Source organism: Eurypyga helias, unplaced genomic scaffold (genome assembly GCF_000690775.1).
Source record: "Eurypyga helias isolate BGI_N326 unplaced genomic scaffold, ASM69077v1 scaffold11080, whole genome shotgun sequence".
Taxonomy (NCBI): Eukaryota; Metazoa; Chordata; class Aves; order Eurypygiformes; family Eurypygidae; genus Eurypyga; species Eurypyga helias.
Window position 1 is genome coordinate 5479 of NW_010227669.1, and position 16911 is coordinate 22389.

At 43.4% G+C, this 16911-nt stretch overlaps 1 protein-coding gene across 1 annotated transcript in view; it reads left to right on the forward strand.

Annotated features, from left to right (window-relative positions):
- The first annotated feature begins 14039 nt into the window (after window positions 1-14039).
- Window positions 14040-16911, forward strand: part of TIMP3 (TIMP metallopeptidase inhibitor 3) — a 9268-nt gene continuing 6396 nt past the window's right edge. Inside the window, exon 1 of the mRNA XM_010157027.1 lies at window positions 14040-14129. Within this exon, the coding sequence (XP_010155329.1) occupies window positions 14040-14129 (90 nt within the window). The remainder of the gene's footprint in view (window positions 14130-16911) is intronic.

The window sequence follows — 16911 nt, forward strand, 5'->3', positions numbered from 1 at the left end:
TCTACTTATTCCACGGAATAGCAGAAGCAGAAATGAAACTATACATTGGTAAGCCACACCTCTTGATTTTTCTCAGGAGGAAAAAAAAGCCATGTAACTATTCTTAGTTGGTATATTAAGTGTGAAATTAAACAGTTCCAAGGGGATGAACAACTGCTATTCAGGGGGAGTGCCTTTGTCATTCTGTCTTCTCAGAGCTACAACAGTTCAGTGTTCTTGACTCAGAGCGTTTCCCTCAGGGTAGTGGAAAATCAGAGCTGAGCGAGGCTGCTAAAAATCCAGGCTTAGACGTGTGCCTCGTGTGCGTGTGTGTACATCTTGCAGTTCAGTGATGACCCTGATGACTTCTTGAACTTTTAATGACAATGCAGCTGTCTGTTCATGGTGCTAATTAACCCCAAAGCTGATTCCTCCCCCCCCTCCTCGTTATCCATTCTGTGAATGAGATGTGAAAACAAGAAGAGGACTTTTCCCGTGCCCTTAGGGCTGTCTGAGCCTGGCAGCAGTGACCCTGCTGGAGTAGGACTGAAAGAGCTGCTGCGCAATGGCCCATACCCCTTTTTAATGGGTTGTTAAAATTCCACCTTCTCCCCCTCCCTCCAGTCCTGTTACAGTTTGGAGTGAAGGCACTTAGGGGAAAACAGCTGCAGGAATATATTTCTCTCTTTTCCTTCGGAAAAGCAGAGACAGCTGTTCAGTTCATAAGTCTAGGGATTCCACCACTACTTATTTAGGGCCTGATCCCACTCCAGTTAACATCAGTGGAAGGATTCCCACTGGGTTCAACAGGCAGTTGAAGGAAGCAGCTTCAGGAAGCAGCCTGCAATCAAACAGTACTGCTTCAAGATGTTGAAAACTGCTAGAAAGCAAAAGGAAAGTAGGAAGGCATTCATCACAGAGTTGACTTGCTGACTTGCCCACGGTCTCGAGGTACAGGCACTCAGCAGGCCAGGGTTTTACCCAAGGAACAGGTTAAATTAGTGCGCTTGTGGTATCCTAAGTCGCTTTTTAAGGATCGCTCTAGTATGTCTACATTCATTTACAGTCTGCGGTGTTGACAGACTTCTATTGGCACAGTGAATTAAAGGGCTGATCTCTGATGTTGAATGATTATTTTAGTTTAGATGCTCTTTGAGATCATGGGGGATAATGGTTACTTTTTGTAATGATGCCAGTTCTCGTCACCTGCAGCTCTCATTGGTATGAATTTACTTGCTGCTTCTGACAAATGAGGGGAAAAATGAAATTTACTCTTGCTTCTGTCATTAGAGCTTGTTGTTGTCACCTCTGATTTATACAGTGAAAGAGGAGTCTAGAAACTTATTGGAGAGGGTCACAATTTCTGTTCCATAGAGAATTTTGAAATGGTGGAAGTTTATTCGATCTGAAATGTGAGGGGAAAATGAAAACATCACAGTGTTCAGCATGGAATTTTCTGGAAACTGATTCTGCTGCATCTGAATCTAATGTTTTGAAGCATTAATTCAAAATGTCCATTTTGAACGAAGGTGCCATTTCACATCAACGTTTAAACTTCAAGTGCAGTTGAGGAGAAATGCTGATTCAGGATGAAAACAGGCCTCAATTTTTCAGAGAAGAAAAACAAAAACCAATTTTGCTCAAGTTGATGCTTAGAAATTTGTGCCTTTAAGTAAAACCATGTTTCCTGACAGGAGAAAGTGTTTCCAGAAACATTTCTACCAGTCCTATCCCTGATGGCGTAACAGGAACAGCTGCCCCTTCTGGAAGTGCTGATTTTGATCTGCTTACACCTTACCTCTCAAGCTGGGAGAGGTTCCAGTTCATTAGTTCTCTGGGGTTTATAGTTAGCTTTTTTCCTGAATGCTGAGAATTCCCTTTAAAACATTACATACCCTTCGCTTGCTCCACTCCTTGGCAGTGGGCAGTTCTCCTTGAGTTTGCTGCTCTAATGAACAAACAAATCTGTGGTTGTGCTGTTGCCACTGGACTGAAACAAGGTATTTCCCCTTGTGTTTCTGTTCCGTCCCTCCCTGTCAGTGATTAAACTGGCTTACACCTGTCTTCCAGGTGTGAGCTTAACTGCAGCCCTGGAAGGCTGGCCCTTGGGAGGTGGTTCATTTCTTTGCTAAAATAGTCATGTTACAGCTGTGTCTCAGGAGACCTGGATGTGCAGGAAGCGGGCAGGCTCTGTGTATACCCTGGAAATGATTACCCTTATCTGTAAACATTCAGCAGTGCAGTGTCCAGAGAACTTCTGCCTCCCAAAACATTTGATTGGCCTTAGAGCACTCAGAAATAGCCATCACTGTGCCAGGGCGGCTGTGGAATGACTATCCAACTTGTATCTTGTGACCTTTTGGTTTCTTTTCTCAAAAGTTACAAGGACACCTAAGCAGTGATACCAGAATGCAGGCTTACCTCCTCCAGGCTGGAACTTTATTGAAGTTTTTCATAAGAATGCTTTACAAACTTGACAAACTCTAGTAGCATAGCTGAGCTGACTGGTAGGTTCACTTTAACTAAATCTCCATCAGATTCCTATGGTCAGACTTGAGAATTTTCATATAAAATCACTAATTAGAAATACTGATTAAGTATAAAACAGTATAAATTTCTGTTGTGCAAAAAAACCAAACCAAACCAACCCCAAACTTAACAACTGGTGTCAGACAGGCAATGTTAAGCATTCAGTGTGTTCACTGTGCTCACAGAAGTGTAGCTAAGAGTCATAATCTCATTAATATTTCATTGGGAGCACCAGGATGCATATTGAGTGTCTAAGTAATGACACACAACTTCTGGAATCTATTCTGGTTATGGCCTGTTGGGCTGTTCGTGATCATGACATTTTGGTGAAAAGTTTGTACAAAGAAGGTTTGGGTAATAAAAGAACGAGATGGTTATACTGTTTTCTTTCCACTGCAATTTCTATGGAACAGCTTTCGACAGCCTGCAGGTAGGACGGTCAGTGAGGGTCTGAGAAACCTGTCTGAAGAGCAAAAGTAAGTGGGCAGTGTCTGCCTACTCTTTCTGCTGTCAGTGCTCTGTGTCATTGCACAGGGAAAATCCTGTATCTTCGGAGCTGGAGGATGTACAGCGTGCAGTACAACTCAGGTAAAGAGTTGTTGCTTATAGATGCTGTTAGACTTCCAGGTGTTCTTATTGCCTCTTCCATGAGATGTCTCTTTCATATCACTCTCTTTTTTAGCATTACTCCCACCACAAACCAACACTGGGTTCTTCTGGCTTTCGATATCCCTTTGAAGGTTCAGAATGAAGGAAGATGTTTCGGAACACAGTTACAGGGCACTGCATGGGATCATGGGAAGTTCTGGATAGGTGGGCAAATTGGTCAGTGTGAGGTTTGCCCTGATATTGTCATGACCTTGACCTATAGTCTGACTGGGAACTGTGGTAAATGAGGCCGATTCAGGGCTCAGGGGGTTTTTCCACTTGCTTTAATGAACACTGAATCAGGTTCTGAGTGCTACACCTAAGTCTTTACGTGGTGCTCAGACTCCAGGGTAAAATTCTTCATGTAGCTAAACTCAGCTTAGCTCTCAATAATAAAATGGGCAACTAGTAAATTCTTTAAGCATTATGATAAACCAGAACTGTTACGGACACATCCAGTGTATGTGAACAGTCTGCAGAGGCTGTCAGCTTCTGAACAATTTATAAGGACAGGTTTAATTCTAGGGTCAGGCAGGCCTAATCCTAGGTCCTGTCAGGTCCAGTGCAAGCAGGAGCGGCAGAGCAGCACATATCGGCCTGACCTGGTTAAATATGTATACCTCTCGGGCGTCGGACAGCTGCTTAGCCTATCAGTCTAATGCAAGTTTTCTAATGCAGGAAGGAATTTGCAGGCCCACCCAGTACCCTTGAAATGTATACATGTTCCCAAAGGATTCTTCCTCTCTAGCTCCTACGTGCAAACTTGAGTGTAAACCATGTGATCAGTGGAGTGCAGCCTCCTCAGAGAATGCTGGCATCCATCCCAGCTGGGCGAGGTGCTGAACCAAGGAGAGTCCCTCTGAAGTAAGCTGCTCAACCAGGGAGTGTCCAGGCCTGTGGCTTTTGATACTCCCTGGTTTGAAAGGTTTGCATGGGCTGTCAGAGCTGCCCTGTTCCTAATGCACAGAAGAAAACTGCTTTCAGATGTTCTCTTTAGCAGGATTCTCCCTCCTTCTCCTCTCCTGTTGTACCGTTTGGATGGGAGGTGCCAGTCTGTTCATGGGTGGCACGATGGGTTAAGGAAGACTAAATAAATAGGCAGATTTGGCTGAAGAATTTTCTATTGCCTCCCTGAAAAATACAGTGATTAATTTATTAGGCTTGTTAACTCTGGATGTCCCACAGACGAAATCTAGCACTGAGGAGCAAAGACATGCCAGTACTATGTGTCTGTCTTTGCAGATATCTCACTTTTATGTGAAATGCCTAGCGTCTGCCAGGTTCAAGCCCTGTACATTCACTGGTTGAGTGCTGGATCAGGGCATCTTTCCCCCCTTCCTCTTGTGATGTGTGCAAGCAGTCTCTTGGCTGCTTGGTGAAGATAGTGGTTTTGTTGTGAGAAACAGATATCAGGCTGCATCAGAACAGCTTGCAGAAGGAATGACCATATCCCAGTAGAGCAACTTATCTACAGCTTTGCAGGCCAAGGACTTTTCTTTCTCAGCAGAACTGAAACTTCCTGGGAAATTTCAGCCAAAAATGGAACAAAAGAGTGCATCTAGACTGCCTCTTCAGCCTCAAATCTCCTCGCTGTGTAGCCATTTTGATTTACGTGTAAAAGCAACGTCATTTGAATACTTGCAGCAATATCCCTTGCATCTGAGGTCTGTGTATTACCCTGGCTTAGGATCAACAGTACTTTATTCTTTAAGCAGTGCCCATGACCTCAAGAGAGTAAAAGTCTGCCCCATGTGAATCAGAATAGGATTTCTGTGATTGTAATAAGTTCTTTAAAATACCCCTCGATCCATTTTAATCACTCCAGCACTCGTTCTTGTAGTTTATTATCCCGATTTGTGGAAACGGAAGACCAGCCTCACTTGCAACTCTATCACTAAATCACAGGCAGAGGACATGTTTTCTCCTTGCAGAGGCTGCTCCCCTAACTGTACTTCTTTGGGCAATTCATCTCGCATCATATGCTCCAATTTGCTTCCCATGTTACTGCTCAGTTGATGCGTTGGGAAACGATCAATGCCAGATGCACATTCCTTTCAGGCAGTAAATGCTCCTGCAGCCGTAAGCCATGTGCACCAGCTCCTCATTTCATTAAAATCGCATATGGTTTCCATTTTCCCCTAATTGGTCTCACTTCGGCTCGGCAATATTCTCGGAGTGGAACGCTTAGACCTGTGGCTCCTTCGAACAGTTCCAAAGAGCTATGAGAAACCAGAGCCTTGTCTGTCTCAGGCTGGCTTCCCCTCGTCCTGTATGTACTGTGTCTACAAGTACTTGATCTGGAAGTGGGGACTGAGTCAAACCTTACTGCACAAATCTTATGTAGACCAAAAGAAGATGGAAAAGGTTTGGAGCTGAGCGTTACCTGACCAGCTTTGAGTCATACGCTTGTTATTTTTCTCCACTGTTGTACACTGGCTTGGGAAGGGCTTTTGTGTGTTGGTTTTGACAACCGTCTTTCCAACACTGCTAACCTTGGCTGAAAGCAGTTCTTCCTTTGGCAGTTGTCAGTGGCACAAAATGAGGCAAAATGCCCTCTGCTGAAAACGGCCCTTGGAGAGAGGTGCAAGGTGCCTCCCCACTGCTCTCAGTTTGTGAGGCACTCCCTTCCCCTCCCTCCACTTGCATCACTTTTTCTTCCTTTACTCTGATACTTGCTTATTGCCTTTTGCCTCTAGCCTGAATTCAGCTTTCAGGAACTAGTTTAAAAATATTTAGGTGGAAAGGTTAAAAAAAAAAAAAAAAAAGGCCGCCAAAAAGGAGACAGAACTGGCTAGTTGGCAGGAATTATATCATAGAATGATAGAATGGTTTGGGTTGGAAGGGACCTTAAAGATCATCCAGTTCCAACTCCCCTGCCATGGGCAGGGACACCTTCCACTAGACCAGGTTGCTCAAAGCCACATCCATATCAGTTTCTCTTTTTACTTTATCAGAGGTTTCTCAAAGCTCTAGACACTGTCGGCACTGTCATTACGTAGTCTGCAATGTATCTGTTTACTTACATCCATAGCAAACCTAGTTTGTTGATGCAAGCTGTGAGACTAACTTAGCCATGCATGTAGCTCCCATGACTCAGCTCACTCTCTGCCTGTTCTAGATAATCTCGAGGGCCTACCTGGCTTCCCCGAGTTTAGTAATAGCTAGTAACAACAGACATTGGGTTTTTCCCCTTTTTTCCTTTATCTTCTCTGTGTTTATCACAAGGTATTTCCTGAAGCTAGTTTCCCTTGGCATGAAACATACTATCTACGCATGGATCTAAAAGATTCTACTTGTAACTGGTTATAAAAGCATTTTAGATCTCTCCTTTCTTCCTCTTTCTTTCAATCTTTCCTCCATCCACCCAACAGACTATCCATGGGTGATGAGAAAGGAAGGGAGCTAACTCATCAGGAGTTAGATGTAGGGGCAGTGCTGGGCAGTTGAAGTGTCCTATATATATAGCCAGTATATAGGAACCTGAATGAAATGTTTAGAAGAGATTTTGCACTTCCTTGTTTAACAGAAACCTCTCCTTCCTCTCCAATTCCAATGTATTTCAAAGGGACCTTGGGCTTCCATAGGGTGAGATGCATGACATGGGGAAGGAAAAAAGTGCTTGCTACTGCTGCCATCAGAAAAATTGTGTCCAGTTAATAAGCTACAGGTGAAATGCCAAGCGCAAACGAAGTTCTGCTTGTTTTATGCAACCTTGTGTCTTTAATTTGAGGTCTTGTTAGAAGGATTAACATTCTCCCAAGTTAAAGCCCTTCTAGAGCAGTTCATACTTTTTGAAGTGGGAGATCTGATGCAATCATAGTCTTGTGTGAGAGAGTTGTATCACTCCTTGTTTAGCAGTGTTGGACATCAGGCAGTACAGCGTGTTGTGCAAACAGACTCTCAGGCAAGGAGATCAGCAGGGATGGGAAACCTGGTTAATATTTAGCAAGTGCAGTTGTGGTCAGTTTTTTTACACAGAACTTGGGCCTGGGTGAAGCCATTTAATTGCCTTCCACTTTTTTGGGTGGCCTTCAAACAGACTTGCTTTGCTACAGACATGGAAAATTTTTGGGATCTGTAAAACAAAGGCCAAAAGTAAATGTCATGGTTCTGGTTAGAAAATGGGAAGGAAACATATGTGAATGTCTTGCCTTCCTACTTTTATTTAGACTCCTATTGCTAGTCAGAATGTTCCAGCATGCTTGCTGAAGTAAGCACAAGTCCTTTCCAACCGATATTTATGTGGCAACTGTCTGGTAGAGGTGGTTGGTGTCAAGAAGGTGCTCGCTCTTGGTCCGTGTTCCTCAGAGCGCTTCGTAAAGGCAACAGGTTAAGATCTGGACTGCCAGCAATGGGAGCTAGTTTGTTGGTGCGGGGCATGAGAGGAAGACAGCCAGCAGTGAACCTCTTACTTCACTACCTTTTTTACTTCCGTGGTGAGGTTCTCTCGTGATGCTGTGTACCAGCACAGCTGGATTCGGCTTCTTCCAAGACAAAGCAGAAGAGTTTTGCTTCACTCTTGTGGCTTTGACTGGAGGTTGTGGTGGAACGAGGCAAGAGGAAGATCCTCTACTGTATTTTTTTCAGCCTTCTTGCACTTTGCAAGAAGCCTTCAAATTCAGTACTCTAATCTGTAGAATAATTCTATTTTGGTTATGCAGGAAGAGGTGACTTTCAGTACAGACAGATCATCAAACAGACTGGAGACTTACATCTGGTTTTTTCCTTCTTCACGAACCCCCTGCTGTCATCAGCATTTCCCTTGCTGTTCTGCTTTGCTGTGGAAGGGGAGGGATGGGTGAGAGGCTGCTTTCTTGCCCCCATTCCAAAGCAAGCCCCACTCGCTTGCTGCTCGTACAAGCCTACAGCCACCAGGCTATTTAATAGAGCTCCCCAAGAGGCTGCCTATAGCTGGGCCAGACTCCGAGTCCAAAGGACACAATCCACTTATAGTTCCGGTCCGCTCTTTTTTGGGACGCCAAGAGCATTGGTAATAATTGCTAACAGATCAGCCGGGGGGGTGGGAAAAGGAATGCAGCTCACGAGAGCGAGAGAACAAGACAGACACAGCAGTTCTGTCTTTTTAGCAGCACCGTCAGCACGAATACTTGAAAATCAGTGTGTAAAAGCATCCTGCCTTGACCAGGTTAGGAGACACCCCCATAAATGCCAAAATAAACTAATACCTCAGTAGTGTGCTAGGAATGCTCAGGAGTCTTAAACATACCAGCTGCCTTAGCCCTGCGTAATGTGAGCCCTCCAGCTTGTACCAGCCCAGTAAGGAGTTTTCTGGGAGACAGGCTGAATGAAAGAGCTGCTAGTAAAGTTGGTAAAAATTTCCCAGTATATTGCTCTTGGAAGTGAGCCCTTGTATAGTCTTTGGGTGAATAAAATGGCAACCATCCTTCTTGGCCTGTCTTATGTCTAGTGTTAGGGCAGCATTTCCAAGTGCGCTGCTCTGTTGGGGGTTGGTATTCTGTCCAGTTCCTGGTGTAGTCAGTGGCCTCAGGGTAGAAGGAGCCTTCAGCCTCCTGGTCATGTTGCTGGTCCCCATATAATTTATTTTGCCACTATTTGGATGCCAAAGAATGGACTGGGAGAATAACTTGTCCCCTGTGTCTCCATTAGTAACCAACATGAATCCTCTGCATCCTTCACTCCCTTAAATGCAGTGAGCATGCATCGCAGCCAAACCTCTCACTTAAAAATACTCATATTGCACACCAATAAAATAAATCCTTGAAACAATAATGAGGAGTGTAGCATTTGTTGCTCCCCCAAACCGTTCATGGTAATTGGTCACAAGGGAGATGGGTTTGGAGCAAATCCTCGTCTCTAAAGGGTGTGTGCCTCTACTTAAAATGCTGTTTATGGATGACAACCAGCCCACTTGCATGAAGGCATCTGGTCCTCATGGCACAGTTGGGCATGCAGCTGGGACCCGTGGTGTTGGCTTGCGTAGGTACTGCTGCCCTCTCATTCAGGTGAGGGTTGTGTCAGTGTCACCGTCTGGTGGCTGGACCATGGGCTGGACAGAACTGGGACAGCTGATGTCTCCACTCTTCAGCTGGGGAAAAGAGCCATTACACATGTAGTAGCTAGTGTGTGCCCGGGTGAAATGAGTTGGTAATTACAAGTGTTTTCACCATGTTGTTTCCTCAGCTTGGCAAATGCTTGTCCTAATCTCATGTGTCCACTTCCCTCACATCAGTCACTGCCTGTTTGTCCAGCCCTGTGCCCATCCTGATTTGTTTACCTTTATAAGACCTCATGCAGTGTCATTTGGAAAGGATATGTCAATTTTGTGCATATACATGCACAAGGAGATGTTTTGTACCACACTAGAGATGCCAGTGAACACAGACCGTTAGCTGCTTGACCTGTACTAGGCCTGTGGCAGATCTGAGCCATCTCCGTTTTCATAAGCACTAAGCTAGTTTGTATTATAAAAAAAAAATGGCAAGGGAAAAGAGATAAATACATTAACCTTTTGTGATACGTTATTAGGTGTATTTCTTGAATCCTCAAACATAGCAGGTTGTTATTTTCTTAACATTTTCTTTCCAAATATCAACTAAATATCCATTTTTCTTTCCCTCTGTTCGCTCCCTAATATTTTAAATCATGTCAAATGTTGAGAAGCAGCACGTATGTTTTCTTCTCTTTGAATCATGGTATGGCTGCCATGCTTATCACGATTTATATCCTCATCTAATTTAACTTTTCATAAATAATTACAAATCACTCATGAGACCTTGCCAACTGATCCAGTCCCACAAAGTGACCCGACCTGAAATCCCAAAGTACTGAGAAACATTCATCTGGGAGTATTTTCATAGGCAGTACTTCAAAGCAATTGTGGTTTAAAAATATGCAGCTATTTTGGTGACCACTTGTGTGGGATAAAGTTTCCCATCAGTAATAGCAGGACCCTAATAGAGCTTCAGGGAGAAGAAGGAGTTCAGGGGAGCAGGCGCAGCACCTTTTGCCTCATTCTGCTCAAGCAATAGGAGTCCGCAGTAGTAAACAGTTAACTTCATTAACGTGGACTGATTTTGCAGCAGAAATACATTTCTGTAATTTGCAGAGGGTGAAAAATTCCTCTGGCAAGTATGGACTGCCCCCACTCAGTTAGGAACCATGTTCTTCATTTTCTGACCAGGTGTGAGGAGTGTTCAGCACTATAACTGGTAAGCAGCAATTCGAAGGAACAGAGATAGGGACTGGGAAACATGTGGCTGCAGATATGCAGCATGGAGCTCCGTTCTGGGCAGATTTGTAAGTGGCTGTCATGCGTGGAGGCTTAAGGTGATGAAATTGGACATGCAAGAGCAACCTCTCAGAAGTCTTGTCCATGCAGCATTTTTCTCCAGTTACCCAGATGTATCTAATCCTCAGGGTTTGGGAATTTAGCCTCACAAAAGTCTAGGTGGTAGACTTAAGTTGAAGTATCCTCTGCTCCTTGGCTAACAGTTTGATTTTTCCTTTAATATAGGAAAAATAAGTCAGGGTGGGTTCTTTGTTCATTCCTAGGTTTTTGGTAAAGAAAGGAACTTACCTAGAAAAGTTACCATTTGGATGATAAAGGCAACTTTTCTGAAATACAGAAGGTTAAGGTTTCTCATGGTGTCACGGTTTAATCTCAGCTAGCAGTGAAGTACATGCAATGGCTTACACACTTCTCCCCTCCCCCCTCCAGTGGAGGAAGAGAATTGGAGGAAAAGACAAGGTAGCTCATAAAATTGAGATAAGAACTATTTAATAATAGAATATGAATTAATATTTTAGTGATACTAACAATATTAACAATACTACTACTAATAAGTAATTAAAATAATAGGAAATAAAACTAATTATACAATTTCTCACCACCCGCTGACTGATACACAGCCAGGTCCCAAGGAGTGAGAGTCAGAGCCAGAGAGCCCAAGAGCCAGAATCCAAGAGTGATTGCAACAGAATCCAGGCAAGCCCCACAAGTGACAGCATGACAGGGAAAGCCAACTAACCCACCAACTCATGAACGAGCGAGAAAGCAAAGGATTAAGCAAAGCAGCTAACAAAGGAGCTGAGGAACTACCAAAGGAGTTAGCAAAAGAGTGAAAGAATTATGCCCCCCAGCCCACTCCCGGCTGATGTACTGAGCAAGACGTGCTATGGAACAAAATACTCTTTCGGTTAGTTTGGGTTGGCTCTCTGAACTGTGTGTCGTCCCCCGTCACTGCTTGTAGTGAGAAAGTTGAGAGCCCAGAGAGTACCAGAAGCTGGAAAAGACCTTGAATTTGGTGCAAGCACTCCCCAGCACCAATTAAAAAGACACCTTATCAGTACTATTATCAGGGCAGATCCAAAAAACTAGCTTTGTACTAGCCACTGTGAAGAAAGTTAACTCTTTCCTGCCTGAAACCAGCACACATGGTTTTCACTAGGTGAATTTGCTAGGACAGTTGTTCTTCTCTAACTTCACTGGGGAACAACAGTACGAAAATACAGATCCTTCCACCTGCCTGCAGGGGCAGCATTAGTTGAAACTGGGCTGCTGTTAGGTGCTAGTGTAGATGTGCCTTTTGAATCTTTGGCCCTGTGGTGAAGCTGTTGATTAGTCCATAAATCAAAGTTGGTTTCTTTCTGAAGTGATTGTGCTACTCTCACTAGAAGTTAAAGGGCTGCCAAGCTAGCAGTGAAGTACGTGAAAGAAATGGGGTTTTAGATATTTTGTCAGCAATTGGGAATGTGCCTGTCATCTTTTATGCTGTGTTCTGTTTTGGAAACCCTGGCGTTTTGCAATATTGACTATTAGTATATTTCTTATAATTGTTAATAAGATACAAGATTTCATTGTTGATTTCAGATGTGTTGGGCAGACACCAGGTTTTTCAATTTCAGTGTTCTATCAGATACGGAATAGCTGAAGATAAAGACTTTTGACACCCTTTGCTATCGGCTTCAGCATTAGGGAAGTGCCCTGGAGTTCACAAAGCCTTAAAGAAATTGTGTTCTTTGTGTCTCATTGACCCTTGGGCAGTCTGGTTTTTGTAGCTTCACTGGTGGTTGTGGTGGTTGGGGCCAACAAACGGAAGAACTTAGTTCTTTAAGGATAGTTGCAGTCCTCAAGGACGTGCTTCCATATAGCCACTAAATTTTGAAGAGGAGAGTAAATTGAAGTCTGAACAGCTGTTAAATAGAATAATCAATGAAATTGTATGGGCTTTTACTGCCATTGGATAAAAGAAATTCGAAAAAAAAACTAAGAATGAAGTTTTATACTAAACGTATGAAGGTTTTGTTGGTCTTTTGAATCAAAGCCAGCAGGACTGTCTTACCTTGTTTAAAATCTCTTTGACAAGTCTGGCTGAAGCACAGGATATAAATCAGACCAGAGTGAATTTGTCTTCATTTCACACCATCCTCATGGAACAAGTTCCAGGAGCTGGTTTGTATAACCAGACCTATCTCTTCCTTTAAATCTGTTCTTCAGATTATTCAGAAAGCAGGGACAAGCTTTTTGCCTCATTAATCTGGTCTAGGTAGGTTAACAAAAACCTAGCCTCCTCTTTTTCCCATTTCTTCCAGTGGGCTTCTACAGCTGTTTGAAATCTAAATGAGCTAAGAAGCACCAAGGTGCTTGTTTAATGTCCTTATACCTATCAAAATGGATCACTGAACTTTGTAGTCAGAAGCTTGATGAATAAGATTAGAGGTAAATTTGCCCGGTTATATTGTAGTTTTACGCTTCTCTTGATTGATGGAATTTTGAGCTCCTTGTTTAATTTTTTTGTCCTGTTGTTTGTATAAGTGACATTTGAGGTATGGTTTTCCCAGGATTGATCTTCTCCAGTCTCATTTTCTGCAGCTCTTGTGAAAATTAAGCCACTTCTGGTGCTTGTGTAATGTGATATGATTGTTCTAGGAGAGTGGACTTCAGCTGAATAATGTTTGCCCTCCTATACTGAGATGAGCAGGTGACTGCAGGACTCTCTGAAAAAGAGGATCAATGGAACAGTAGAGTTTTTTTGTGTGGAATGCCCCAAAAATAGCTAAGCAGGAGAACTCTTCATTACGCACTGACTGCAAACTACCCACTAGATCTGAGTGACCTCAAAAACCTTATCTGTGGTGGCTTGGGCTCATCTGGCATTGCTGTGGCGCATCAGGGGTACAGTGGAGGTACCTGTGTCAGGCTGGCTGCTGCGTGCACACACACTGCTCCTTAGTATCCATGAAGAAATCAAGTGCAGTGTACGTGAGGACTGATGGGTCAGCTTTAGTTTGTCTTCTGGCTGGCGTGGCAGTTTTCACTGTGGTCTTGATGGGTACTGAACAATCTGGTTTTGTACAGTAGGCATTTGGTCAAGCGAGCCATTTGTTGGGGGTTTTGTGGTATCTGAAAGGTGGCAGCTGCAGTGAAGTCCCCAGATACGGAATATTCCAGTGCATTGTACGGTACTGTTGTGGTTTTTGGGAAACAGAAGCTGCATTGGGCACCCAAAGAAAAATCTAAACGTGGTATCTTGTTGGACGTCATTCCCTATGTTGAGAGTTAAGACAATAAATACAAACTTCATACTAGTGGCTTGATGCAAAGATTTCAACCTGTCTTGGTCCCAGCCGTCACCTGCTTTCAGATTTGAGTGAGATTTCAAAATAAATAATGCTTGTTCTTATTTGTCACACAGAACTTGATTCCCTTGAAATAAATAACTGCTTTGGCATCCCATTTGGCATGCCTTTGTTGTATGGGAGATCAGAATAAAATGAGAGTAAGGTTGGCCTGGAGTTTTGTTTTATTTTAACATAAAATAAATGTTATAAATTAACCTAACCTAAACCTAACGTAAATGTTGTGTAAAGCTGATTATAATTTGTTGTATTTTTCTTCTCTTATGAAAGTGATCCGAGCTAAAGTTGTGGGGAAGAAGCTCATGAAAGATGGACCGTTTGGAACGATGCGATACACAGTCAAGCAGATGAAGGTATGTTTGCAGACATTTCTCATAGGTTTGTAGATATGACAATGATTCTAATTAACATATAATAACAAACAAAGTTTGCACACCTGAAATAACAGCATCTCAGCTTTTCAGATTGGTCAGCCAGAATGGAAGTTAACCAGCAATTGGTAGCAATTTGCCTGGAGAGGCGAAAGGAGCAGGAAGAGGTCATTCCTAACATATGATGGTGAACACGTGAATTCCTCCTTTATTTTAGAAATTTCTGGTTTTAAAAGATGCCAGATGGGCTCCTCTAGATACTGGAGACCTACTTGTGTTCAACATACACAGTGTTAGACTCTGGAAATGCAAACTTTTCCATGCAGCACTATCATTAAATTCAAGATGTGGTGGTGTTAGGGGGTCTGCCAGCCTTGGGAGAGGGGTCTTTCATCTCTTCTTCCCTCACATTCTTTGTGACCACCTGTTAGAATGATGACATTTTTTCCATGTACAGAACAAATGAAACTCATATACTAACGTCTTTATATAAAACCAAACCAAACACTATAGCTTTCAAATATCATCATCTCAGAAGAGCTATAGAGTCTGAGGTGAAAACAGGTAGATCTACACCAGTTGCTTGGTTTCTTTATTTCCTCTCTTCAGGGCTCTTAATTCTTTGCTGCACTCAACCTGCTGCTTTGGACCCAGTTTTATTTCTTAAACTGACCCCTTGTTATGTAATGCTAAAAATCAGCCCTAGATTGTTTTCCTTGGCTATGCCACTCCAGTCATAAGACTGGTTTATGTCTTTAAGTAAAAAAAAAAAAAAAAAAAAAAAAAAGGGAATGGAAAAGCTTGGCAGAGACAGCAGAAATCTGAAACATATTAGACAAAGTAAAGGTTCAGAAAAAAACAGTCACTTGCCTGCCTCGTAACAGTAAGTCTCTTTATAAGGCAGTTTATAGCTAAGCACGAAAGCTGGGAGGCGGAGACGCAAAGCCTGTTTCATAAGCTGTCGCAGAACCACACACGTAGCCAAATCTGGTCCTGGCATAACTCTTCCACTGGAGTGGAATGCTTGCACTTTGAATAAGAGGACGTGAGGTGCTGGTCTTACTAATTTCCTTCATCTTAAAAACTTCTAAGATTCAAAAGGAAATATATGTATTTGTTAATTAACTTTTATTTTAAAAAAAAGGCAACTGGCTATGTTGGCAATGGTGAGACAATGCTGTGGCTCCTTTTTTTTTTTTTTTTTTCTCTTTTGTTTGGTTGGTTTTTTTGATGACTGTCCCTGGCCTCATCAGGCTTGCAGCACTCTGTGCAGCTCTTATCCAACTTTGTCACTCTCCAGCTGAGCCAGTATACCCCACTTTACAAAACTGCTCAGTGTTCACATGCTGCAGTGGTTTCATCAACTCTTTCTTTTTCCTGATTTTGGTCATACCCATCTAGGACCCCTACCTTTTCTCCTACTCAGTTCCAAGTGCTTGCTGCTTCCTTTCTAACATATGACCGTGAACAGGGTTCAGTGGTGATCTAGAATAACAAGAGTCCCCAGGATGAATTATTACCCTGTATTTACCAACCATAACCTCTCTCCTAACTAATGATGCAGCCTGGCCTGTTGTCAGCCAGTGAGCTGCAGTACCTGACATGTGGAACAGCATTAAGCATTCTTCCTCTGCCCTGGGAGTTTGCAGTAGTGTCCCTGCTGTGAATGGAAAAGGCTTCTATGTGTCTGCTGGCATGGGGAAGAGCATAAGCCCAGGCAAGGTGAGCATGTTGGGTGGAGCAGCAGCCACCTTGCCATCACGATTGACACGACCATGTCAGTCTTTAAATCATAGAATCATAGAATCATAGAAAGTTTAGTGTTTGAAGGGGCCTTAAAGATCGTCTGTTTCCAAGGATCCTGCCATGGGCAGGGACACCTTCCACTAGGCCAGGTTGCTCAAAGCCTCATCCAGCCTGGCCTTGAAGCCATCCAGGGATGGGGCATCCACAACATCTCTGGGCAACCTGTTCCAGTGCCTCACCACCCTCTCTGTGAAGAATTTCTTCCTGACATCTAATCTAAACCTCCCTGATTTCAATTTATACCCATTACCCCTTGTCCTATCACTACAGGCTCTTGTAAAAAGTCCTCTCCCAGTACCCTTGTAGGCCCCCTTCAGATACTGGAGATAAGTATCTTCTTAAACCAAGTGTCTTCTTTGAAACCCTGCTGTCTTTCTGCTGAGCTTAGAGACTTCAGTATAAAGAGGGATTCAGCTTCATGCAGTGAAGGAGCTGAGAGTGACGCAGCAAATCACAAATAAGACACCTGAGCCTGTCCTGGCTGTTTCCCTTGGGTTATTCTGCAGAACAGGGCCAGGGTGCTTACAGCAGTAACCTGCAATGCCCTCGTGTCGAGGCCGCATGAGTACAATTGCCTTTTTGCAGGAGCAGTACCACGGTGGTTTGTTGGGCAGCTACGTGTCCAGCAAAAGCAAGAGGGATTTTAAAGGGGTGATGTGTGTTGTTCAAACTGCCTCTATGCCTGCTACATAGATGGTGGGCTGATGAGATGTTGCATTGCACATTTAACTGTGACCTTTGGCAGGAAGGAACCTGAGGCAGTCAAAGTGCTCAGTAGAACTGGAATGTCCAGAGGACATAGTTCTTGATAAACAAACAAACCAAGTGTCTTCTTTGAAACCCTGCTGTCTTTCTGCTGAGCTTAGAGACTTCAGTATAAAGAGGGATTCAGCTTCATGCAGTGAAGAAGCTGAGAGTGACGCAGCAAATCACGCCCTTGCTTGCCCCAATGGAAGCT